Source organism: Bubalus bubalis, chromosome 16, assembly GCF_019923935.1.
Source record: "Bubalus bubalis isolate 160015118507 breed Murrah chromosome 16, NDDB_SH_1, whole genome shotgun sequence".
NCBI lineage: Eukaryota > Metazoa > Chordata > Mammalia > Artiodactyla > Bovidae > Bubalus > Bubalus bubalis.
In genome coordinates, this window is record NC_059172.1 from 31,936,554 (window position 1) to 31,964,080 (window position 27,527).

At 41.8% G+C, this 27,527-nt stretch overlaps 1 protein-coding gene across 4 annotated transcripts in view; it reads left to right on the plus strand.

Moving 5' to 3' along the window:
- The window catches only part of FAM168A (family with sequence similarity 168 member A), a 198,967-nt gene that overhangs the window by 162,408 nt on the left and 9,032 nt on the right, over positions 1–27,527 (plus strand). For 3 of the 4 annotated variants that reach the window (XM_025266444.2, XM_025266446.2, XM_044929388.1), the window contains 3 exons: positions 16,691–16,771; positions 21,806–21,832; positions 26,747–26,872. In XM_025266444.2, coding sequence (XP_025122229.1) covers positions 16,691–16,771; positions 21,806–21,832; positions 26,747–26,872 — 234 coding nt within the window. The remainder of the gene's footprint in view (positions 1–16,690; positions 16,772–21,805; positions 21,833–26,746; positions 26,873–27,527) is intronic. The other variant, XM_025266445.2, reaches the window with a different exon arrangement.

The window sequence follows — 27,527 nt, forward strand, 5'->3', positions numbered from 1 at the left end:
TAGCTAGGGTGGGTATACTATTATCAGACAGAATAGCCTTTAAAATAACAATAACCATAATGTTACTAGAGTTAATGAAGGACATTTTATAATAATGAAGGAGTCATTCATGAAGGTAAAACAGTTATAAATATATACTTCATAACAGAGCCCTAAAATACATGAAATAAAAGCTAATAGAAATGAAGGCAAAAGATGGTTCAACAGTAGTAGTTGAAGACTTCAGTACCTCTCTTTCAATAATGGATTGAACAACTATGCAAAAGATCAACAAAGAAATAGAAGACTTAAACAGCGCTGTACACCAGCTACACCTAACAGATATCTGTAGGACACCCCAACAACAGGCTTTGACAATCAGAAGAATTTAATTATTTTCCAGAACACATATAACCTTCTCCAGGATAGACTATGTGCTAGGCCATAAAACAACTCTCATTTAAAAGAGTGAACTCATACAGATTATGTTCTTCAATCACAGTGTATTGGAATTATAAATCAATAATAAGTTTAGAATTTAGTGACAATTAAATAACATGCTCCTGAATAATCAGTGGGCCAAAGAAGAAATCACAAGGGAAACTAGAAAATAGCTGGAGATGAGTGAAATACACCTGACCAAGACTTATAGGATATAGCTAAAATAGTACTTAGAAGGAAATTTATAGCTATAAAAGCCTGTATTAAAAATGAAGAATAACCTCAACTCAGTAACCTAACTTCTCACCTTAACACTCTGGCGGGGGAAAAGAGCAGACTAAACCTTAAGCAAGACGAGGGAATAATAAAGATTAGAGCAAAAATCAGTGAAATTAAAAAAAATTTTAAATCAATAAACCAAAAGTTGTTTCTTTAAAAAGAGCAACAAAATTAACAAACTTTTATCTAGACTGATTAAGAATAAAAGAGAGAAGACTTAAATTATTAAAATCAGGAATAATATAGGGAGCATTACTACTGACTTTACAGAAATAAGGATTCTAAGGGAATACTATGAACAGTTGTATGACAGCAGATCATATATCTAGGTGAAATGAACAAATTGTATATGGTTCATGACTTAATAATGATGGTTTGACTTGGGATTTTTCACCTTTGCAATGGTGTGAGAGTGGTACATATTCAGATTTTGAATTCTGACATTTTCCTGGGCGAGCAACATGCAGTGTTGTAGTTTCTCATGATGCTGGGCAGCAGCAACGAGCAGCAACTCTCAGTCAGCCACATGATCATATGGATAACAACCAACACACTTAAAACCATTCTGTACCCACACAACCATTCTGTTTTCAACTTTGAATACAATATTCAATAAATTAAATAAAATATGTAATACTTTATTATAAAACAGGCTTTGTGTTAGATGATTTTGTCCATCTATAGGCTAATGTAAGTGTTCCAAGCATATTTAATTGCAGGCTAGGTTACACTATCATGTTTGGTAGATTAGGTATGTTAAATACATTTTCAACTTAAAATATTTTCAACTTATCAGGACGTAACCCCATCATAAGTCAGGGAAGATCTGTACTAGAAGGACAAACAACCAACCAACAAACATCCCATAAAGAAAAGCCCAGGACAGATAGCTTCATTGGTGAGTTCTAACAAATATTTAAATGAAAATTAACACTAACCCTCCTCAGACTCCTCCAAAAAATAGAAGAGGGGGGAATCATTCTATAAGGCAAATATTGTCCTGATACCAAAACCAGACAAAGACATCATAAGAAAACTACAGACCAATATCCCATAAATGTGAAAGTCCTCAAAAAGATACTAGCAAAATGAGCAATAACTTAAAGAAATGGTTATATTATATACTACAACCAAGTGGGATTTATCCCATAAGTGCAAGAGCCACTTATAATAGGAAAATCAATCAGTGCAACACCTAATATTAAAACATTAAAGGACAGAACTCACATAATCGTCTCTATAGATGAAGAAAAAGCTTTTGACAAACTCTGATACCGTTTCATTATTTAAGAAAACAAAGAAATAAACAAGCACGTCAGCAAACTAGGAATAGAAGGAACTTCCTCAGCCTGATAAACGACATCTGTGAAAACCCATGGCTATCATCATACTTAACGGAAAAGGACTGAATGCTTTCCCCGTAACATTGTGAACAGGACAAGGATGTCCAGTCTCATCACTTCTATTGAACGTTGTGCTGGAGGTTTTAACCAGGGCAGCTGGGCAAGAAAATGAAATAAAAAGTCATCCAGATTGGAAAAGAAGAATTAAAACTGTCTGTATTTGCAGGTGAAGCAATCTTACATAGAGAAAATTCTGAGGAATCCATGCAAAAACTGTTAGAACTAGTAAATGTGTTCAATAGGGTTGCAAGATACAAGATCAATACACAGAAGTCAATCTATTCAATTGTAGTAGACAATCCAAAAATGAAATTATGAAGCAATTCTGTTTATAATAGCATCAAACAAAAAAGGAATAAATTTAACAAAAGCATAAAATTGTGTACTCTGAAAACTGTAAAACATTCTTGAAAGAAATTATAAATCTAAATAATTAGAACAATGCCCCATATTCATGGATTGAAAGATTTAATATTTTTAAGATGGTGATATTTTCCCAGTTGATCTCCAGATTCGACACAATCCCTATCAAAATCCCAGCTGACTTATTTGCATATTTTGACAAGCTGTTCCTGAAATCACATGGAAATTTAAAGGATCCATATTAACCAAAACAGTCTTGAAAAAGAATAAATTTGGAAGACCCACACTTCCCAATTTCCCAGAGTTATTAAAAAGCTACAGTAGTCAAGACAGCATGGTTCAGGCATAAGGATAGACGTATGGATCACTGGAATTGTATTGAGTATCCAGAAATAAGCCCTTGCATTTGCAGTCAGTGACTGTGTAACAAGGGTACCAAAAACAATTCAGTGGAGGAAAGAATAGTCTTTTCAACATATGGTGCTGGAACAACTAGATATCCACATATGAAAGAATGAAATAGGACCCCTGCTTTACACCATGCGCAAAAGTTAACTCAAAATCATTCAAAGACCTAAATATAAGAGCTATAAAATTCTTACGAGAAAACTTGGAGATAAATCTTTGTGACCTTAGATTTGTCAAGGGTTTCTTAGATATGACACCAGTAGTACAAGGAGCCAAAGGAAAAAAATATGTAAATTGGATTTCATTAAAGTTAAAAAAACTTTTGTACTTCAAAGGACACCATCAAGAAAGCAAAAAGACAGTCCACATATTTGGGATAAAATATTTGTAAATTACCTAATAAGGGACTTATACCTGTGTCTATATGTCAAGAACTCTTACAACTCAGTAATAAAAAAATAACCCAATTAAGAAATATGCAAAGAATCTGAATAGGCAGTTATCCAAAGATGATGTACAAATGGCTGTTAAACATTTATAGGAAATGTTTAACATTGATCATCAGGGAAAGGCTGATTCAAAACTACAGTGAGATTCTGCTTAATACCCTTAAAATGGCTATAATTAAAAAGGCAGGTAGTAACAAGTGTTGGCAAGCATATGGAGAAATTAAAACTCTCATATACTGCCTCTGGGAATGTAAATATGGTATAGCCATTTTGGAAAACAGTATGGGTGTTCCTCAGGTGATTTCCTATCTCTATGGCCTTGCTTATACTGTTCTTTTTATTTGGGAATGCCAATCCTTTTATCTTTGCCTGTCAGAATCCTGCCTGTCCCACAAAGCCCAGCTCAGTTTACAATTTCCCAAGCCTATAGTCTTAGAAACAGATTCTGCTAGGTTGTGTGTCTCTTTTTAGTATTACAAAATTGCTTTTCAGAATGCTTTTACTGATTCCCATTGTTTCAGATTCTTCCTAACATTAGATACTGTCAGACTTACTTGTTTATGTTTGTTAGTCTGATAGGTTTGAAGTGATATTATATCCCATCTACTTGTGTTTTGCTGATTACTAGTATCTTTGAACATCTTTTTCTTTTCTCCTCCATCTCCCGAGTCATTTGAGTGATTTTTTTTCTGTGAATTGCATGATGAGATTCTGTTGGTTTATTTTCATTTTCTTATTGATTAATATGAGTTCTTTCTTCTGGATACTAGTTCTTTTTTCAGTTCAGTTCAGTCGCTCAGTCGTGTCCAACTCTGTGACGCCATGGACTGCAGCATGCCAGGCCTCCCTGTCTATCACCAACTCCCAGAGCTTACTCAAACTCATGTCCATTGAGTCAGTGATGCCATCCAATCATCTCATCATCTCATCCTCTCATCCCCTTCTCCTCCCACCTTCAATCTTTCCTAGCATCAGGGTCTTTTCCAATGAGTCAGTTCTTTGCATCAGGTGGCCACAGTATTGGAGTTTCAGCTTCAGCATCTGTCCTACCAATGAATATTCAGGACTGATTTCCTTTAGGATGGACTGGTCGAATCTCCTTGCTGTCCAAGGGACTCTCAAGAGTCTTCTCCAACACCACAGTTCAGAAGCATCAGTTCTTTTTTAGATGTGTGATAAATATCTTTTCTCACTCCGTGCTTGTTTTTTTAACTGTTTACATTATTATTATATATTATAATAGCATCTTGTCATACAGATTTAAATTTTGAGAAGTTAAATTTATCAACCTTTTATAGTTTTTTGTTTGTTTGTTTTGGTCTCATCTAAGAAATACTTTCTAATCCCAGGGTCAAACTGATATTCTCTACTATTTTTTTCTAATAGTTTTTAAACTTTTTGTTTCTTTAATTTAGGTCTTTGATCTTTCTGGAATTGGAGAAGTATGAGGTGGATCTAATATTTTTTTCTTCACATGGAAAACCAAGTATCCCAGTAAATTTTACTGAATCTGAGCAAGATTCTTCCCTTTACCAGATCTTGTGAAACACAACAGTGAAATGAAAGAGTGAATTGATCTGGAAGGGAAAGGGATTCATGGACCAAATCATCAGTTTGCAAAATTTCTGCCTTTTTCTCTCTTTTAAAAAAGAAGTTCAGGGAGAGCAGAAATCTTGCACCAAACAATCTGTAAAGTGCTGACTACCTCCCACGTGTCTTATACCGATAGATTTGGGGTGGGGTAGGCAGCAGCAAGCAACACACTCCTGGATTGGTGATTGAGACAGACTAAGTCATCTATTTTCCGTTAAAATTTATCTCATACTGGCAGATAGGGAACTTTGGAAATATTTTTTAGGTTTGTAAAAGAATGTTTTATGCTGAGCAACAGCACAGATTTACCTTATATGCTTACTTAGGAGCAGTTTTATCATTAGCTTTAATATAGCCTATTTTCTTATCTCTGTTTTTTGTGATTTTTTTTTATTTTTCACTAAAGACTTTATCAAGCTAAGCCTGGTCTGGTTTTAGCAGCCTTTCTCTTCTTGGCCAGCCAAGGTGGATGGACCCACAGGTTAGTGCCTCTCACCTAATGGGTGAGTTCTCCCTGAAGGTGCAGCATAACTGGAGCACAGCTGATTACTGGATAGTCCTCCCTTTCTTGTTACCTCAGGGGAAGTTGCCTTGCCACAACTAAGAACAATGGCTCACTCACACCCTTATATCGCCCTGGGGCTCAGCAATGGGAGGCTGAGTGGGTGGGCTTTAAATCCATAGTACAGGCAACCTCAGATTCAGGTCAATGGGCTGGTCTGGAGCCAGCACTGCAGGGTTGCTGCCTCCTTCGTTGAGCTACATTCTCACCAGGATATCACTCTTAGCAGCCAGGCCTCCTAATAGTAAGAGCAATTAAGATTTAGGCCTCTTTTCCCCCTGGAACTCACAGGTTCAAGGGTCCATTTAATTTTTCTTTCCTCCTGCTTATTAAAGAAAAGAGAGAAAAAGCCCACAAACTGCAATTAAAATATTTCCCATCTTTACTTTGTAGCCTGTCAACTCAAAGCAGTAAAAATGATTTTGCTATCAGGATGAAGTTTTGTGAGCTCTGTCTCCTAAACATCTTTGTAGTTTCCCTCTCTTTGTCCCATTGTTACTGTTTTAGCTTTGCCTTTGGGCTGTTCCCACAACTTCCCATCTGGTTCCTCCTCCTCTGATCTCATCAACTCCAAACCCCTTTCTGTATTGCTACTAGAGTAGTTTTTACAGAACACAAATCTGAAACTCCCCAGTTTAAAATCCTCCAGTGGATTCTTTTTATAAATTAATGAATTTAATTTTGTCTGTGCTGGGTATTCATTGCTGTGTTCAGGCTAGTCTTCATTGAGGTGCACAGGCTTCTAAGCAGCACAAGATTCAGTGTTTGTGGCATGAAGACTCCAGCTCAGTAGTTGTGGCACACAGGCTTAGTTGCTCCTCAGCATGTGGAATCTTCCTGGACCAGGGATCGAACCCATGTCCCCAGCATTCACAGGCAGATTCTTACCCACTGTACCACCACCTTCAATAGATTATTTACTAATAAATTCCATGCCTTAACCTGGCATTCAGATCTCTTCACAACCTACTACCAGAGTATTTTTTAAATCTTCATTTCCTGATACTCTTACCCACACTCTATAAACCCAGTCATACTGAACTGTTTGCCATTTGCCTGATACGGCATACATTTTCATGCCTTCATGCATGAAATTTATATATATTTCTTTATCCCTACCCCACACACCTCTGTATTCATTGTTCAAGGCCAACTAAAATGTTTCTTCTGAAAATCTATTCCCAGCCATCCCAGACCTGTTCTTCACTTCCTCCTCAGCATTTCAATAACACGCCAACCTTCTCTGATTTTATATCGTATATATTGCCTATAGATAGATTAATATAAATTACCTATATTATTTCCCTGTTGAGCCGTAAGCTCTATGTAGAGAACCTTGCACCATGCTTAACACAGTAAGCATTTGCTCGATACTAACAGTGCTGTTGGATAATGATGAAGAAATCTGGTTTAAGTCACTTTAGGCCTTCACTGACCACTTATTACCAGTCTTATTATGTCAATTCAGGTTTTTTTTTTTAAGGGAGAAAAAGTGAGCAAGGCAGGAAGAAGATGAAATTATTTTAAGGGAAAGTGATTTATAAATTGGGAATTCTGGCCAAAGATGGGTGGTCAGGATGGGGAAGAATTGAAAGAATTGAGTCTGGATTTGAACAAGAAAAAATTCAGGAAGAATGACTGATATCATATCTGTGGATTGTTGTGCTGGAGCAGGGGAAACAGACATGTTCTGTGAGGGTGGAACTAGGACTTGTAGTTTGGAAGCTGTTCAGGGTTAGATTCCTTCCAAGGTTGATTTTTAGTGCAAAGTAAAGAAATTTCTTAGCCTCCAGAACTCTTCAGAAGAAGCTTTGAGTGCCTGAAGAGGTTCTGAATACACCAGCATTAGAAAGTGTGCTGGCATAGGCTGTGTGACCAGCCATGTGGGCCATTATTGAAGATACTCCAGTGCTGGATGGCAAATTGGACTCAATCATCTCTAATATCTCTTCTAACTCTGTAATTCAGTGCTTGTGTGATGCTTTTCAGTAATGTGAGCATGGTCTATATTAGGACACCGAGTGGGAACAGAATAGCTTTAAAAAAAAAAAAAAAAACCTGAACCATCTTTGATCAAAGCAGTTCTCCTGAGTAATTTCCTGTTTTCTCAGGTTTCGAATCTGAAATAAGAATGTTGGTGAAGAAAATAGCAGCCAAATCCAGAGGTTTACCCAAAGCAGACTCATGTTTTGAGGGAGGTTGGTAGAGTGGACTTTGTCTCATTCACCCAGCCCAGTTCTGTTGCCATTCTCTTTTTACTAGTTGTGTAAGATAAATCTAAGCTTCAATATCCTCATCTATAAAATGAGACTAATATATTTCATAAAGTTAGGGTAGATAAAGAAGTACCTGATAGCTCAGAACATATTACAAATTCAAAGTACATCCTTCTTTTTGCCCTCTTCTTTCTTATTTTGAGAGAATTAAAGTGTTTGAAGTTTTTGTTTGTTTTTATTGTTCAGTTGTTTTGCTTATTTGGTTTTTTGGTTACCCGTGGGGTTGGAGGGACAGTTTTTTTATTTTATTTGTGAGCTTCAGACCTGGAGTGTCTTCATTGCATAAGTGTCCCCCCTGCTCACAGCGACAACATTCTCTTTGTCTTCCTGACCCGAGGAGTTAGTCTTCTACTAGCTTTTTGATACACTGCTATTTTTACTTCCTAAAGATCAAGTCATTTCAGAAATAATTTCTCTTGAAAGTAATTTCTAATTTCCATATTAATCAAAAATAGCTTTATATTTTTTCAGTCCTAATCCTAGTAACAGTAAAAGGGATTAGATTGTATTAACATCTATAAAGCAGTTAAAATGTACACCTCAGAATCCCAGGAAACTTGATCACTACTGAAGCCTTTGAGGTAAAGGGAGAAAAACTTATTTGTGGCCATTTATTCTCATTACTCTTGACCTTCAAAAAATATAAATACAGGAGGGGCATAGTTGTTTCCAAGGAGCAAGTCCTAGTTATTTGGTAGGTGTGGAAAAAGCCAGATCCCACCACTGATTTGGGCTTCTCTTGTGGCTCAGCTGCTAAAGAATCCTCCTGTAATGTGGGAGACCTGGGTTTGATCCCTGGGTTGGGAAGATTCCCTGGAGACGGGAAAGGCTACCCACTCCAGTATTCTGGCCTGGAGAATTCCATGGACCTATAGTCCATGGGGTCGCAAAGAGTCGGACAAGACTGAGCGACTTTCACTCACTCACCATTGATTGACTAAATAATCTTAGCCAAAAAATCAAGGCTCTGTGAGCCTTGATTTCCTTGTCTACAACATGGGGGAAATAACATTAGTGTTGTTTTGAGACTTGAGACATGTGTTAAAGTATCTTTTGTCTGAGTGGTGGATGAAACATCCATGTTGTATCACCATGCACTTCAGCAGATCCAGGCAGTCTTGGGGAACTGGGATTTGGAATGCACTCTGCTCACTTGGGTGGGGCAGAGCCTGTCCAGAGTCTTGGGAGTATGCTGAGAAGACTTCAGCAGGGAATAATTGCAACCTAACAAATGTTACTATGTCCTGAAGCTTACATTCTAGTGACAGAAGATGGGCAGTCTCCTGAAAGTAGGTAAGCATATAGGATGACAGGTTGTTAACTGCTGTGAAGGAAAACAAAACAGGATAAGAAGCACAGAGAGTAATGAAAGTTGAAGGTACTGTTTTAGAAAGAATGTATGATGACCTTTGAACAGAATTCCAGAAAGGAGGAAAGGGGAAGGGTGAAGGTTCTGAGATGGGGAAATGGTTGACACATTTAAAGAACAGTGCAGAGGCCATTGTGGCTGGAGTAGATTAACATGGAGGCAAGTAGTAGGGCTTTCCTGAAAGCTCAGCTGGTAAAGAATCCCTGCAATGCAGGAGATCACAGTTTGATTCCTGGGTTGGGAAGATCTGCTGGAGAAGGGAATGGCTACCCACCCAGTATTCTTGGGCATCCCTGGTGGCTCAGCTGGTGAAGAATCTGCCTGCAATGCGGAAGACCGGGGTTTGATTCCTGGGTTGGGAAGATCCCCTGGAGAAGGGAATGGCTACCCACTCCAGTATTTTGACCTGGAGGTTGCAAAGAGTCAGACACGGCTGAGAGACTTTCCCTTTCACTTTCAAGTAGTAGGAGAGGAAGTTAAGAGGTAACCCAAGTCCAGGTGGGTCACTGAAAGGATTTCTCTGTGGTTGTCATGGGAGCTATGTGGGGTTTAAAGAGAGGAGTGTCATGATCTGATTTAACGTTTTAAAGGGTTGTTCTGGCTGCTGTGGGAAATAGACTGCATGGCAACAAAGAAGCAGAGAGACCAGTTAAGAAGCTATTGCAATAATCTAGGTGAGAAATAATGATAATTTGGACTAGAATGGAAAGTATATAAGTAACGAGAGATGGTCAGATTTTGAATATTTTCTGAAGGTGGAACTGAAAAGGAGTTGCTGATGAATTAGATGTGAATAGGAGAAAAAAGTAGAGTCAAAGATGGCTATAAGATTTTTGGCCTGAGGAACTAGAAGAATAAATTGTCATTTACTGGTGTGGAGAAAAAGCTTGGAGAACAGATTTGGAAGGTAGAAAGTAAATATTTAGAAGATAGAAAATAAGTATTTAATTTTGAATCATAATTTAAAATAATAATTCCTAAGTTTTTGAACTCTTTAACTGTTTGCCTGGCTCCTAGCACTTTGAGGTCTTACTAATTTAATACTTATACCAACCTATTAGGTAAATAATACGAGTATTCTCATAAACTAAAGCACAGCAAATGGCCCAAGGTCATACAAATAATTAGTGATGTTCCTGAAATTCAAACCTAAGCTTTGATGTAGCTCCAGAGACCATACTCTTAGCCACTCTGCCATATAAACTTGATGTCTAGCAAACATCCAAGTGGAGGTGGTGGGTAAGCAGTTAGATACTATATGAGTCAGGCCGCCAGGAGAGAAGTCAGTCTAGCTGTATGAAACTTAAGCGTAGGTAGTGGACATGAAAATGAAAAGATACGTTAGGGCCAATGACCATAAAGGGAGATATAGTCACAAGAAGAAAAAACGATGAGATCAAGCTCTAAAAGGCAACCTAGCTTTCAGGTGTGGCTAACCCATCAGTCCTGCTTCTTAGAGCCAGGGAGGGAACAAGCCAAGCTTCTTATGGATGTCCCCAAAATGCTACCCTTCATCCTTCTGCCGGGAATGTTCTTCCTCCCCCTTTTTTTGTCTACATCCAGGGACACCTAGTACCCGGTATAATCCCTGGCAGACAGTAGGTACTAAATAAATGTTGACTGTTGAAGGCCCCTTCTCTGCTCACTTGACAGCCTTGTCAGGCACTCTTTGAGGTGCGTTCCCACTGTCCACTTACCTGTTTTTCTCCTTAATTACTTGGTGACCTTTTCAAGGCCAGGGATCCTCTTGGATTTGTTTTGTTTTTAAACCTTTCATAGCTCCTAAATACAACCCCTGAGTAATATCTTTATTGAGTACCTATTCTCTGCCTTGGGGCTTCCCAGATGGCTCAGTTCACTTCAGTCACTCAGTTGTGTCCAACTCTTTGTGACCCCATGGACTACAGCACGCCAGGCTTCCCTGTCCATCACCAACTCCCAGAGCTTGCTCAAACTCATGTCCATCGAGTCAGTGATGCCATCCAACCATCTCATCCTCTGTTGTCCCCTTCTCCTCCTGCCTTCAATCTTCCAGCATCAGGGTCTTCAGGACTGATTTCCTTTAGGATGGACTGATTGGATCTCCTTGCAGTCCAAGGGACTCTCAAGAGTCTTCTCCAACACCACAGTTCAAAAGCATCAATTCTTCAGTGCTCAGCTTTCTTTATAGTCCAACTCTTACATCCATACATGACTATGGGAAAAACCATTAGCTTTGACTAGACAGACCCTGGTTGGCAAAGTAATGTATCTGCTTTCTAATATGCTGTCTAGGTTGGTCAAGCTTTTCTTCCAAGGAGGAAGCGTCTTTTAATTTCATGGCTGAAGTCACCATCTGCAGTGATTTTGGAGCCCCCCAAAATAAAGTCTGTCACTGTTTTCCATTGTTTCCCCATCTATTTGCTATGAAGTGATGGGACCGGGTGTCCATCTAGTAGTGGTGGGTCATGGCATCTGGTCCCCAGTGGCTCAGCAGTGAAGAATCCGCTGAGTCAAGAGACACAGATTTGATCCCTGGGTTGGAAAGATGCCCTGGAGAAGGAAATGGCAACACACTCCAGTATTCTTGCCTGGAGGAGTTTGATGGGCTACAATCCATGGAGTCTCAATGGTTGGACATGACTTAACAACTGAAGCACAACAAATTCTCGGCCTTATCTGTGCTAGGGGCCAGAGATCCCAGCAGCATCAAAGAGGCAGTAGGATGAGTAATACGAGTTAGGGACAAGGAAACAAAATGAGCAAAACAAAACCAGGAACGTTGTTGGGAGGAAGCCCAGCTTACCTATGATACTCTTTCTGGACAGAGGAAGTTGATGGTGGGGAAGGGATATTCTCTACTGGCCACACGGACTATTCATCTCTAGCCTGTGTTTGAAGAAAGTGGCAAAAACCACTAGACCATTCAGGTATGACCTAAATCAAATCCCTTATGACTATACAGTAGAAGTGAGAAATAGATTTAAGGGACTACATCTGATAGACAGAGTGCCTGATGAACTATGTACGGAAGTTCATGACATTGTACAGGAGACAGGAATCAAGACCATCCTCAAGAAAAAGAAATGCAAAAAAGCAAAATGGCTGTCTGAGGAGGCCTTACAAATAGCTGTGAAAACAAGAGAAGTGGAAAGCAAAGGAAAAAAGGAAAGATATACCCATTTGAATGCAGAGTTCCAAAGAATAGCAGGAGAGATAAAAAGCCTTCCTCAGCGATCAATGCAAAGAAATAGAGGAAAACAATAGAATGGGAAAGACTAGAGATCTCTTCAAGAAAATAAAGGACAGAAATGGTATGGACCCAACAGAAGCAGAAGATATTAAGAGGTGGCAAGAATACACTGAAGAACTGTACAAAAAAGACCTTCACGACCCAGATAATCACGATGGTGTGATCACTCACACTCACCTAGAGCCAGACATCCTGGAATGTGAAGTCAAGTGGGCCTTAGGAAGTATCACTACAAACAAAGCTAGTGGAGGTGATGGAATTCCAGTTGAGCTATTTCAAATCCTGAAAGATGATGCTGTGAAAGTGCTGCACTCAATATGCCAGCAAATTTGGAAAACTCAGCAGTGGCCACAGGACTGGAAAAGGTCGGTTTTCATTCCAATCCCAAAGAAAGGCAATGCCAAAGAATGCTCAAAAGAAAGAAAGTTAGAAAGTTAAGGCTCTCAGTCATGTCTGACTCTTTGCGACCCCATGGACTGTAGCCTACCAGGCTCCTCCATCCATGGGATTTTCCAGGCAAGAGTACTGGAGTGGGTTGCCATTTCCTTTTCCAGAGGATCTTCCTGACCCAGGGATCGAACCCAGGTCTCCCACATTGTAAGTGGATGCTTTACCATCTGAGCCACAAGGGAAGTTATAAAGAATGCTCAAACTACTGCACAGTTGCACTCATCTCACATGCTAGTAAAGTAATGCTCAAAATTCTCCAAGCCAGGCTTCAGCAATATGTGAACTGTGAACTTCCAGATGTTCAAGCTGGTTTTAGAAAAGGCAGAGGAACCAGAGATCAAATTGCCAACATCTGCTGAAGAATTGATGCTTTTGAACTGTGGTGTTGGACTCTTGAGAGTCCCTTGGACTGCAAAGAGACCCAGCCAGTCCATCCTAAAGGAGATCAGTCCTGGTTGTTCATTGGAAGGACTGATGTTGAAGCTGAAACTCCAATACTTTGACCACCTGATGCGAAGAGCTGACTCATTTGAAAAGACACTGATGCTGGGAAAGATTGAGGGCAGGAAGAGAAGGGGACAAGAGATGGTTGGATGGCATCACGGACTCAATGGACATGGGTTTGGGTGGACTCTGGGAGTTGGTGATGGACAGAGTGGCCTGGCGTGCTGCAGTTCATGGTGTCACAAAGAGTCGGACATGACTGAGCGACTGAACTGAACTGAGCCTGTGTTTGAGAAGCTTGGATGCTTGCTGTCCGGGCTGAGGGGAGGAGGTGGTGGTTTGCTCAAGCAGTAGGAAAGAGGACCTGATCAGGCGCTATTGTATACAAGCAAAGGAGACATTGCTATACTTTCAAGAAACTTGCATGGTGAGGAAAGGGGGAAGGACAGGGAATGTAAAGAAACCATTGAAGTACACTGTGATAAGTTCTGTAATTGGGGATGCATGTGTCTTCAAATTTGTTGTGTTCTACAGGGTAGAAGATACAGATAGAGTTCAGTGAAGTATAAGAAGTCACTTTCAGATAATCAGAGCAGTCTCACAGTGGAGGAGGGTGCTGAGTCTTGGGAAAGAAAAGAGTTTGTGGTCAGTAGAGATCAAGGGCAGGGATGAATGATGCCATGAATGTGTTGTAGAGGAGCCCTACCTCAAATATGAGGGTGGACCAAATGGCCTTGAAGTTACTTCTAATCTCTGCAAATCTGTGATTCTAAGTCCCTGCCTTTCTCTCAGCCTGAGAGTGTCACCTAGAAAATGAAGGTCTTTCTAATGCTGCCGTTCTTTGATACCTGCCAAATTCAAGAGAAAAAAAATTCTTAGAAACACTGAAGGAAGATCCTATAATTGCTCCTCAAAGTAAAAGACACCTGAAATGATGTAATAGGGGTGGGATTACTCTTTGCTGTGCCATCTCTCACGTGAAGCTGAATACAGATTTCAGCCATGAGACCAGATCACTTTGTTTTCCAGATTAAACCCTTGACTTTAGCAGACCTCCATGTTGCTGATTTGGAGAAGGCAATGGCACCCCACTCCAGTACTCTTGCCTGGAAAATCCCATGGACAGAGGAGCCTGGTGGGCTGCAGTCCATGGGGTCGCTAAGAGTAGGATGCGACTGAGCAACTTCCCTTTCACTTTTCACTTTCACGCATTGGAGAAGGAAATGGCAACCCACTCCAGTGTTCTTGCCTAGAGAATCCCAGGGATGGGAGAGCCGGGTGGGCTGGCGTCGCGCAGAGTCGGACACGACTGAAGCGACTTAGCAGCATATTGCTAATTAAGTGACAACAAGTTGGCTGCCTTGGCTCTGAAGTCAGAAAATGATTGGGGAGTAAAGAGAGATGAATTTTCTTTGGAGTTGGAAAGGATTTAGGGAAAGGCATATTAACAAAGATACATTATTAAAGCTCAGTATTTACAAATCCCAAAGAAGCTTTTAGGGATTTAGGGATTTAATCTTTGACTTTTAAAATCAGCTTTCCATTGTCAGTCAAAATACCAATGAGCATTAAAAATAACTGTAGCGAGCAGTGAGACAGGCACTTACACACTGCTAGTGCGAGTACAAATTGATAGTCTTTCTAGAAAGCAATGTGGCAAAGTATGTGAAGTCTCTTAGCATGTCACTTCTCATCATTTCTGCTGCTATTTCCTTGATCTGAGCTCTGTCATCCATGCAAGGAGTTTACAGTAGCTCCTAACTGGTCTCTAGGCTTCTCTATTCTTCCCCCATTATGGTCTGTTTTCCACACAGCAGAATGACGTTTTTCAAACCTAAGTCAGATTATGTTATTATTCTGCTCAAGATCCTGTCATGGCTTCTCATTTCACTCAGAGTAAAAGTTGAAGTCCTTGTTCCACTTCAGCTACACTGGCCTCTTCACTGTTCCTCAGACATGTCCCGTATCATATACCCCCAACTTAGGGCCATTGTGCTGAGTATTTCCTTCATCTGAAATGCTCTTCCTTCAGCCATCTGCTTGGTTAACCATTTCCTTCAAGTCTTTCTGGAAATCTTACTTTCTCCATGGCATTATTCGCGGTATCCAAAAGATATTCACAATATCCAAGTGTCCACCAACAAATGAATAGAAAAACAAAATGTGTGTGTGTATATATATATATTTTCACACACACATATATACATATGGTGGAATATTACTTATCCATGAAAAGGATTAAAGTTCTAATACATACTAAAACATGCTGCTGCTGCTAAGTCACTTCAGTCGTGTCTGACTCTGTGCAACCCCATAGACGGCAGCCCACTAGGCTCCTCTGTCCCTGGGATTCTCCAGGCAAGAATACTGGAGTGGTTTGCCATTTCCTTCTCCAGTGCATGAAAGTGAAAGTGAAGTTGCTCAGTCATGTCCGACTCCTAGTGACCCCATGGACTGCAGCCTACCAGGCTCCTCCATCCATGGGATTTTCCAGGCAAGAGTACCGGAGTGAGGTGCCATTGCCTTCATGGATGAGCTTAATTTAAGAAGCCAGACACAAAAGGATAAATAGTATCTGATTCCCTGTATATAACATATCTAGAATAGGCAAATTTATAGAGACAGAAAGTAGATTAAAGGTTAATATAGGTTATGGAAAGAGGAAATGGAGTATTATGGCTTAATAGGTAGAGTTCTGTTTGGAGTAGTTAAAAAGTTTTAGAAATACATAGGATGGTTGTACAACATTGTGAATGTAATGAATGCCACTGAATTATACACTTAAATGGTTCAAATCACAAGTTTTGTTACATGTATTTTGTCACAATAGAAAAAAATTTTAATCCCTATATATATTATGAGTGGTGGACTGGATCAGGCTTGTATGGGCTCTCTAGGGCCACTTGTGAGCATCTCTTCTCAACTATTCATTTGATGACGTTGCTGGCTTGAAACCAGCCATGGTGGGAGTATTTACAGCATGGAACTCAGCAAGGGCTACAAAATAGGCTTCACTGCAGTTTCCTTGGGCCAGTTGTTAAATATTTACCAGCACACCACTGAATATATGTGTATAAAAATGCATAGAAAACTATCCGGAGACTTAAATGCCAAACTTTTACTGTCTTTGCGGAGGAGAGTAGTGTGGCAGGAATATGAAAGTAGTTACACCTTTTACCATATATACTTATATAGTGTTTCAGTTTTTTGTGTTTTTTTACAGTGAGCATGTAGGCATATATATCTTATACTGCTTTTAAAAAATAGAAAAATAGGTATATATTTTCTATTTTTCTCAGAAGGCTAAAACCAGTCACATATAAGGTCTGAAATGGTTCATGAAGAGGCTGAAGGCCAAGCCTGGGACTTGGATTCCATTTTCTCAGAAATCTTTCTTCTTGCCCAACTAAATAGGGTTTGTTTTTTTTCTGTCTTTTCATAGGTTACCCCACAGCCTATCCAGCTGCGGCCCCTGCCTACAACCCCAGCCTGTACCCCACCAATAGCCCCAGTTATGCTCCAGGTAAGGAGAAAGTGGAGACAGTAGTGATGAGTGGGATGGAAGGTGAGGCTCTACTTGGGAAAAAATAAACTCAAAACACCTGCTGGCCTTTCCATGTTCTTAATTGCTCTGGGCTCAGCTTGTCCATGATTGATTGTCCAGGGAGTCCCCTCTGGGAACTGGGGCAGTTCAGCCTCCAGGTTGGGACGGGAACAGAATTTCCTCTGTTCTCTTTGTAACTTTCAGTGACTTACAGTGTAACTTCTGCTAGAGTATCTGAGACATGTGTCCCTCACAGAACCTCCTGCTCTCCTAATGTCCACACCCAGTGTTTGCTCCTTTCCCCTGAGGCTGTCGTTGACATGTGCACACTCACACACACTGAACACCCGCTTACACAGCAGACGTCCTGGATGTGGACCTGGAAGAGAGTGAGAGACTTGCCACCAGACACAAAGAGCTGGTTTCCAAGCTGAAGCAAAGAACTTGTTTTTCAAAAATAACAAAGGGGCAACACTCCTTGGCTAGAAGTTGAAACAGATTTGAAAGTATTGAAGAAGTTTGTTTCAGTTCGGGAGCAATGCAGAGGTCTTACCACTGATGTTAACCCCCATTTCCCTGCCCCGCCCCCGCCCAGGAAAAGCCACTCTCAGCTGGTGCTTTAACACTCAAGGGGCAGGAGAAAGATTGTGGGCTCTGCAGTTTGTAAGTCTTAGGTTTAAATCCTGATTATTTAACTCACTAGTTGTGAGGCCTTAGACAACTTACCTCACCTCTGAGAAATGTGCTACCTACCTACCTCACTGTTGTAGATGGTTTTGTGTAAGTTCCTCTTCATTTATTCAAGTATTTGCTGAATGCCCTCCAAACTAGAACAGAATAAAAGGAAAGATATTATCTTTGCCTAAAGTAGCTTACATGTAAACAAATTCCTGGCTGTATGGTGTGATGAATATTGTCAAAGGAATACTTATAAGAGGAGAGGAAGCAAAGGAGGGAACAACCTCTGCTTGGGGTTCATAGTGTAGGGGAAGGCTTCACAGAGGACTTAGCAGTGGATACTTGAGAGAGAAGTAAGAAGCATTCTTTTTTGTTTGGTTGGTGGAGGGGTTTTTGTTGTTGTTGTTAAGAGGCATTCCTTTTTGTGTGTTTGTTTTAGTTGGTTGGGTTTTGTTGATATTGCTGAGAGGCATTTTTTTAAACATACAAAGGAAAAGTTGGGCATTCTAGGTGGAGTAGAACCTGGGCAAAAGCACGGAGATGGGAGGAATGACACTGAAGAACATCAAAGTAGTGAGAATGATTGAAGCATAGGCTCTTGGGCGGGGCAGTCCAGAATCTGGATTACAGATGTTCGAGGACCAGATTTGGAAAGTCCTTGACTGTCATGATACTACCCTCATTTTCATGTTTAGTAATTATTATTCTAAAGTGAGAAAACTTGAAAAAGCCTTAGAGAGCCTCCAGTTCAGTCCCTTCTCTTGACAGTGAAGTGCAGAGAAAAGCAGTGTTTTATCCAACTTACCCAATGAATCAACAGTAACATATGGACTAGAAAGATCTAAGGGCTCTTGGTCTCACGCTTTTCTGTGCCAATCCAGGATTCACCCCACTGTCGTTCCCTTTCTTCCAGGATGTTTAAATAAGACAAACATGGGCTGTGTCAGAAGACCTAGATTTGCATTCCGACTCTGTCACTTCCTAGATTAGCAATCTTAAAGTCTCCTGACCTCTGAGCCTCAATTGCCCCTCCTAAAGTAGGGATAATGTCATGATCATATTATACTCACATGCGCATGCATATCATGAGCCCTGCTCTTTTTTTGGCAAATAAGAACTATTTTATGGAAATAAGTGATGTTAATCCCTAAAGTATTTACATAGGTACATTATTTCCACTTGCCCTTGCTATGCCAAGGGCACTCTGGAAGACCCTATAGATGATTCAGAGTTGTGAAACTGCAGTCATTGCCCTCAAAATGCTTGTGAGGGGAACAGTGACACACGGGCTCAAAAAAAAATCTCTAATGATATCTCACCACTGATATTTTATTCTATACTCACTTTAATCAATAAGGTCTATATTTCCCCAAAAGCATATACTAGGAGGCAGAAGCAATGAAAACTACAGAAATTCTCTCTTATAAAAGACTTAATCAAATTTGATAAGTTCTATCTTACTTAAAAACTATGGAGGTTTTGATACTAATCTTATAGTATAAAAATGATTTCAATGCTATGAAATCTGTGAATTGTCTTGGTAAACTACCCAGTCTAAAACACAATGAGATGAGTAGTGTAGAAGGTCAGGTAAGATCCAGGGTGAAGGAGATGCGTTGTCTTCATAGTCAGGAGGCCATCAGTGACCTCTGCGGAAGTGGTCAGGGAGGGGAGGCTGGGAGTGAAGGAGTGGATTTGGCAGATGGAGCCTACAGTTACAAGAGGCTTGGCTACTAGCAAAAGGAGGACGGAGGGGGATTGAGTAGAAGGGGAGACAGGGTTAAAGGGGGGGGGTTTGTTTTTGTTCTTTCTGGAAATGAACATTAAATAAGTACTGATGAGAAGGAGCAAGTGGAGAGGACATTGAGACACAGAAGAAAGAGTGTCAGATGGAGCCAAGCTTCCAAGGAGGCTGTGGTGGTGTGGGAAGTCCAGACCTCAATTCTCTCATTTGTTTTGGGGAGCTAGTGGAATGGGGTGCTTCCCGTGGAAGAGCAGCTCTTCCTCTCAGACTAAAGGAAAGGTCACAGGTGGATGTGCTTAGAATAACTTGCCCAGTGGGAAGTGTAGAGTTCTTTTCTCCTGATCTTGATTTGCTGAGACAAGTGAGCAAGGAGAGAGGGAGTGTTCTCAACGAGAGAGGTCAGGGATGAGCCTTACAGTGAGAGGTGGGAGAGGAGACTTGAGCAGTAGCACAGCCATGTAACATTGGAGGCGTAACTGAGGTGGAGACTGTGCGTTTCTCAAGGCTCTCCCCCAGCCCTGGGATATTCTTTCATAATGTTCCAAACTTCTGATGATAGATTTAGGATTAGTTTGCCAAGAAAGCAGGACAGGGAATAAATAGCTAACATTTGTTGAATGGTCCCAGTGTGTCAGGGGCTATTTTAAGCTCTTTATGGGTATTAACTTGTTTTATATCACAGCAGACCTTCGAGGTCATTACTGTTATTCCCGCTTTTCTAAATGGGAAAACTAAAACTTAGAGAAGTTAATGGAACTAGCCCAAAGATCCCAATCCAGGCATCCAACCACCACATCCGCTTGCACTCTTAACCACATTATAGTTGCAGTTAACGAGAGAGAAATTGAGATGTTAGAGCAGTCAGGTGAGAGAGGGAAGGGAGAGCAGATAGAAAAAACCTGAAACTGGGGCAGTGGGGTGGGGGAGAATGGATAGATTGGAAAGCTCCTAGCGTGTATAAAGTACTGATTAAGTTTTAATTTTAATGCACACAAAATATCAACCCACATCTAACTTGATTTCCCCCAATTTTGCATTTTTAAAAATAAACATATTTCTAAGCTCTGACAAACCATTTTCTCAGAAACCCACATAGTCCACTACACAGGGTGGTATTAGCATTCTGTGTCAGAAAGCTCCAAACTGGGAGTTGGAAGACCAGGGTTGTAGCACTAACTCTGCTACTGATTCTGGTGTGACCTTGGCAGATCCTTTTGTCTTTGGAGTTACATATGCACACAGCTGGTCTGTGGCATACGGTGGGAGGCTGGCCTCTGCGTTTCCAGGTCTCTTGACCGTGGTGGAGGCACCGACTCAAGGACAGCGAAGATGTGGGTGCTCTCAGCTTCCTGCCAGAGCTGCCATTTGTGGTGCTGAGGAATGCTGCGGGACAGAAGCCTGCAGAGGAGCCAGGCTATCAGGTTGAAATTTCTCTCAGCTTCTTCAAGGAGACAAAGAAGTTGCTTCAAAAAAGAGCTTTTTTTTTTAGCAGCACTGAGTACCCTACAATGTCATCTGTCCAGAATGCAGGGAAATGTTTCACTCCTTCATTGGTTTTGAAAGCAGCTTGGGTACTTGGAGCTTTTTTCCAAGCTCTAACGACTTGAGGGCTCTTCTTTAAATTTGGCCCCGCAGGAGGTGTAGCCAACAGAGACTTGTTTTCAGAATCTAGAGACCAAAGGATGTGTCATTTAATGGTAATCTGACTTGAAAATGAAGTGAAAGGAAAAACAGAATAACTAACATAGATAAAAATGAAATACCTCCTCACAAAAAAATCTTTATAAATCACTGTCATCTGTTGTCGCACTTGATTTCATAGCAGCCTTCTAGACTAGATACATTATTCCCATTGTGCATATGGTGAACCTGGGAAGGGGAAGGAAGTTGTGTTTTCTGAACACCTGCCATGATCCAGGCACCATGCAGGTCTTGTCACAAAAATTTTTTTTTCCTACAGTCTTGTGAGTTAGAGATTCTTATCTCCAGTTTTGCTCAGAGAGGTAAAATTACTTGTGCAAAGGTGCACAGCTAAAGAGCAGTGGAGCTCAGATTCAAAGCCACTCTGACTGCCCACAGTCTGCCCCTTCTACAGCAGCACACTCTCCCAGAGGTTTTAGGGAATAAAGTGCCCCTGCGTTGGTCCTAGCCCTCCAGCACCATCGAGAGCTCTTCAGAGACCAAAGATGGTGGTTTTGTCCCTAAACCTTTAGCTTTTTATCCAGCACATACCGCCTCTGTCCTGTGTGAAGTCCCTCTGCAATGCTTGGGAGAACTGAAATTTCTTCTTAGCATAAACAAGCAAAGAGCAGGAACTTGGATATATGCTCTTCCAGGCAGCTCTGGGTCAGCTTCCTGGAAGATGTCGTGGCATCCAAAGGGTACCCCTCCCCAGTGAGTGGGCTTTCCTGGATGGCAAGTCTGTCACCCTCTCCAGGGTGGAGGTACTTTGTACCCTTTGCGTTCACGGTTTTCTTACGTAGCCCGGGGGAAACTGCTATTTTGAGACAAAGTCTGTTTTTGTAACTGCAATATGTACTACTTTGCACAGATTCTTAGTGGTAATTTCAACTAACATTTCTATCCAACAGAGTTTCAGTTCCTGCATTCAGCTTATGGTAGGAAAGCTATTTTTCCTCATCTGTATTATGGCCTATGAATGTGTTATCTCGTAACAACAGTAGATCCCCTCTCCTTTCCTCCCCAAATCCCATCCCCTAGGCTTGGGCTCCCCCAGGTGGCTCAGCAGCAGTTCCTAAAGCATGCAGGAACATGTCTGATGGTGCAAAATCATGGGTTGGAGACACACATGAACCGTCCCCTAGGGCAGCAGTGAAGGATCATGGCACTAAAAGGCGTCTCTCCCTTTCCTCACCTCCGGGGTCCCATCTGACCTAGGTCAGAAACCTTCACCCTGTGACTGCTGAATTCAAACCAGTGAACAAAAATCCCTGGGCCTCCATGGCTCCTCTATTGGCTGTGTGGCAGCCCCTGTGGAGGAACACCTGGATTATGCCTGTAAGAACGCAAAAAAACAGTCTGCCCCAGGATCAGATTTTTCCATCTGCATTGGCAGTCTCACATGTTTAAAGACCTGGTTAACTTGAGATGCATCTGTTCCCTCAGCCCAGATCTTGAGCTCTGGCTCATCTGGGGGCATTTTCCTAGATGGTGAGAGGTGAGGGTCAAGTGTGCTAATAAACCAGGGACCAGAGCTGGATTCTCTGGACAGTGTGGACTCCAGCCCCAAGGCACCACGGGGAACTCCTGGGCACCTGTGAGGGTCCCAGCAGTGTAACTTGACTAGGTCCTTTTTTGTCATAGACAGGAAGGGACCATAGGGGGGACTTGTTGCTTTCACCACCCTTTCCTGGGCTGCTCAGGACAATGTTTTTGTAAAGTCTCTGCACACTTTCTGAACTTTTAACCTTGAATTATTTGGATGTTGAAAATTGAATTTGTGTGTGGCCCATCTTTTAGGAGATGAGCTGTGAAAATCTCTCCTTTATGCTGCTGTAGGCTGCGTGATCTTGGGCAATTTGCTAATATCTCCAGGCCATAAAGTGTTTTATTCCAGATGATCTCTGAGGTCCCTTTAAATGCTAATAGAGGGCCCTCTTAAAATCTTATTATTTCATTTTTGCTAGTCACAGACCTGTTTCCTTATTGTTTATGAGGAATCATTTTTGTTTGCCTCAGAATATATGAACTTGAACAGAAGGCTCCATAGAAAGTGAGAGAAGCACTCCTGCTTCCTTTCCCTTCCAGTTGTAGCATCTGAAATATTAAGAGTAGTATGGAGCTCTTCTCTTCACAGATGGTTCTGTTCCGGACCCTAAGCTGGGGCCCTTTGAAGCTGCAGAGTTCAGTAAGACAGAGTTCTTGGTTTCAAGGAGCTCACAGTTTAACAGGGGAGATAGACAAACCAGCAGCGAACTTCTAAGAAACACAGGAACTGGGATAGTGAACCAAATGGGGCACACAAGAGAAGTATGGTCAAGAACTGGGGGGAAGAAAAGGACCTCATAGTGGAGGCAAGTCTTCAGTTCATGGTTGATGGATTAATAAATGCCTACCAGGTGGCGTCTGGGGAAAGATGTGCCAGGAAGAGTGAGCAGTGTGAGCAAAAATACAGAGAAGTGATGCTTCTTGGCATAGTTTTGGAATGGTGAGCAATTTGTGTGGCTGACGTGTAGGGTTTGAGAGCGAGAACAAAAAGAATCTAGAGAGATCATAGGACTAGATCTTGAGGGGCCTTAAGTGCCACACAAGGCATTAGGTAGTGGAGGAGCATGGGATGTTTTTAAGAAAGAAGGTTTTGTGATTAGATATAGGTCTTAGAAATATCACTCTGCTTGAAGCTTGGAGATTGGAGTTAGCAGGTCTGAAAACAGAGAAAGGAAGCAGTTGCAGTAATTCAGGGAGGAGGTGATGAGAGCTTCCATGAAGCTGCCACATCTGTGAGTGGAGGAGTGGGCAAGCCCCAGAATCAGAAACTGTGAGACCAGATACTTGATTTTTGATCCTCACAATCAGTGCTGTCAAGCGATCAAGTAGTGGTTATTTATTGTCATATAATGAGACAAAAATCTGAAGTTTAGAAAGGTGTCGTGACTTGCCCAAGGTCCCACAGCTAATAAGTGGCACAGCCCAGGCCAGAACTCAGATTTCCTGACACACTGCATTGTTCAGGATGATGGTCCCTTGCTGCCTCTCCTCCTTGTAAGTGTGCTTAACAGATTGTTCAAGTGTCAGAGGGCGTGAGGGCCCCGTGTCCAGGGATGTGAACAACCCAGCACTTGGATGTGGGCAGCATGCTGTGACTGGGCCGCGGCCCTTCACTGCCATGGGTTCTCTCTCTCTTTTTGTAAATTAAGGAATGGTACATATATAGCACTCCATAAAGTTTCGCCAGTCTCAAACATGCACCTCGATAATATTTGACAAATATATATACATGTATTTACTTAAAATATAGATCATTTCTAGGAGTTGGTACCTTTCATGGCACCAGGAGCAGGCATGCCTGTCAGAGCAGCCTTCTGTGTTACCACGCCTCTCAAAGCGTCAGTTGGATTGTCTTCATCCCACAACTGAGTTCTGAATCGCTACCAGCAACAGGTTACTTTAGAATTGCACATGGACAAGGAGGATCATATGGTATATCTAACTAATGAGGAGAGCAGATTGACAGCTGCTATTTGTTGTTTTAGTCTTCATATTTATCCAGTTATGTAGATTACTATATATTCATATATATAGAAAACTACAGAAATATTAGTTTTTGTTTTCTTTATAATGAAGCCAGAACAAAATATCCACTTCTTCACAAACACGTATAGTTTAGTTCACTGGCTCAGTTGGGAAACACATAAATCAAAGGCACAGTCACACTTGCTTCTTTCCTGGTTAGCCTGGAACATTATTTTGCTGTGCGTGATGCTGTCTTGTTCACTCTCTGGTTGGCGTGTGGCTGTGTTGCATCCCCAGCTAGACCATAAATAACCTTGTGTGCGGTGCCCATGACCTACATGTGTTCCTGTCCACCGTGGCACTCCCCTCAGTGCTGAGTGCAGTGTAGGCTTCAGTTGCTCTCTGGTTGATTTTGACGGACTTTAATTGTCACATGGTCCTTCAGGCTAATGTCAAACTTTTGGTTTATGGTTAAAATTATGGTAAAGTATGCACCATTTGGGTTAAAAACTGGACCAGAATAGGACATCCAAATTCTCCACAGTCAGATTTCAGGCTCCTGCCCTCTGGTAGATTCCTGCGGGGTCTAGAGGGCCTGGGCTTGCTCTATCTGACTTCTTAGAGTGAATGTTTTACTTTTTTAGGGAGTTGATTTAGGTGGTCAGGGCTTTCCAGCCAAGTGGAGTGGCAGGTTCTAAACTTGGAGCCATCTTAATAGGATTTTTCAACACTAATTGGTTCCTTTATTAATCCCCACCACTCCCCCCATCCCCGCCCCTCAGGAAAAGAAACTCAAGGTAATTGTTTAAATTGACTGCCCTCCTCCTGTGTTGTCTGCAGAGTCATGATCTAATGTCCAGCAAAGGCCCTGGACTCTGCATGGAATTCTGCTGGATCTCCATTTCTTCTACCAGAATTCTCCTTTTAGTGTCACTTCCCTGCCCATGATTTCCTTCTCATTTTTCAGCATCTGCTGTATATATTGCGGGCCATTGATGCAAGCTCAGAGTCAGCCCAGAACAGCTACACTCTTTTCCTTGGTTCAGCTAAAACAGCAGAGTCTTTGACCTCCTCCTCTGGCCGCAGTACTTTGACGACTGAAGGACAGAGGCGTTTCCAGTTACCTGGACAGGCAGAGGGGTTTATGGGAATCTGTCTGGAGTGGACTATCCTTGTCCTGATGGAATGAGAGAGTATAGGCAAATTTGCTTCTCATACTACCCTGTCTACCTCAGCCCCTTGTTAAAATGTTTCAAGTATATCCAACTGTTGCCAATACTAATATACTTTAAAACACCCCATATCCATGACTCCCAAGACCTTATTTGAGTGGAAAAGATACTGCTAAAATCATTTTTTAGTCCTAAGTAGAAATTTGGGTCAGGAATATTTCTCCTCTAGTGTTTGAAAATAGATCAAGGGAGATACCTACCCCTCCTTTGAAACTGTATTTCCTCACCTTCCCTACAGGACACATGAAGGTAAGTTTTTTGAGTCACTCCCCACTTCTAGAACATAGGAAGCATCAGCCTTCAAATTTCTCAAGCTGAGCTTTGAGTCAGCCTGGAAAGTCTTTGCAGATTCTTTCAAACTGGGCCTCGTCTCTATTTCACATCTACTCTAAGGTTGACAGTTGCTTTCTTGATGGCCCAGAAGATTTCGTCTCTAATTCATGAGGCCATGTCTCAGGTGGAGCACTGCGGCAGGAGGTACAAAGGATGTGCCAGAGGCCTTTCTGCCTGGTCCCCACTAGGTGCACAGGAGAAGGAGTTTGCAGGGAGAGTCCCGCTGGACAGCCTGTACCTTCCAAGCTGCCAAAGCTCAGCCCCTTTACAAGAGATGGCAGTCCAGCAAGGTTCACGTCAGGTGGTAATTAGCATTCTGGGGTCTCTCTTTGAAAGCAGTTGTTAAATATACCTCCAGCTGAGATTTCAGGCATGAAAAAGGAGTACTCAGTTGATCTGGCCCAATAGGCAGTCAAAGGTTCTGAGTTGCTAAACATTAACAAGAAAGTGGCTAAGGTATATCTCAGAGCCTTAGGCCAGAATGCCAGACAGTGGAAGGTGGTATTCATAAGCATTGTCATGCTTTTAGTGGCGGGTAGAAAATCCTGACTCTCCTAAGGTCAGATTTCCTCAGCTTCAAATCATTTAGAAGCTCATTTCAGCACTCCTCCCAACCACTCACCCATCTCAGAAAGGCTGAACCATCCTGTGTGTCTGAACGGGGCCCCTTGGGTTATATGTTTCCGTCCAGCCCAAGACCCTTGCTTTGTGTCTGTGATTGGTGGTGCCCACTTCTTATTTCTGCCTAATGCCATTCTTGTGTCTTCCCTTAAGCAACTCTGCTGATGAAACAGGCCTGGCCACAGAACTCGTCTTCCTGTGGCACTGAAGGCACCTTCCACCTCCCAGTGGACACCGGGACCGAGAACCGAACTTACCAAGCATCCTCTGCGGCTTTCAGTAAATACAGCCTGTCTCCTCCTTTCCTTGTTCCCCTTGGTTGGGACTAATTTGTCTCTTAGGAAGAAAGGAAAGGGAACTTTTAAAACTGACATTTGTAAGACAATGTTTTAAGAGGTTCTGTCTCCAACCCACTGAAAAATTGGCCCTCCTCATACAGGAGCGTGGTGGGCTGCCGTCTGTGGGGTCGCACAGAGTCAGACACGGCTGAAGTGACTTGGCGGCAGCAGCATACAGGGAAAGGTCATCCTCTTTAATCATGCACCCCACTTTGAGGAGACACAAAGCAGTGAGGGAGAGAGAAGGAAGTACTCATCTGCCAAGAAGTTTGATGAGGGAAGGACTGTTACTGCATTTCAGGGGAAAAGACAGAGGGCAGTTTAAAGGCTTGTGGACTTTTGGACAGAGGGGCCTCCTCCAGCTAGCACAAGGATTTTCAGCCTCAGCAGCGTGGACATCAGGAGCAGATAATTCTTAGTTGGGAGGTGGCTATGTTGTACAAAATTGCCCCTTGCTTGAGAAACACTGCCCCTTGCATGGAAGCTACGTTATGGAAGCAATGTAAGTGCAGGGGGTCCTGGTGGAGGCCGGAAACTGGTCTGGCTGGTCAGATGGGTCCCATTCATTCGAGGCTCAGTGGAGTGACCGATGATTT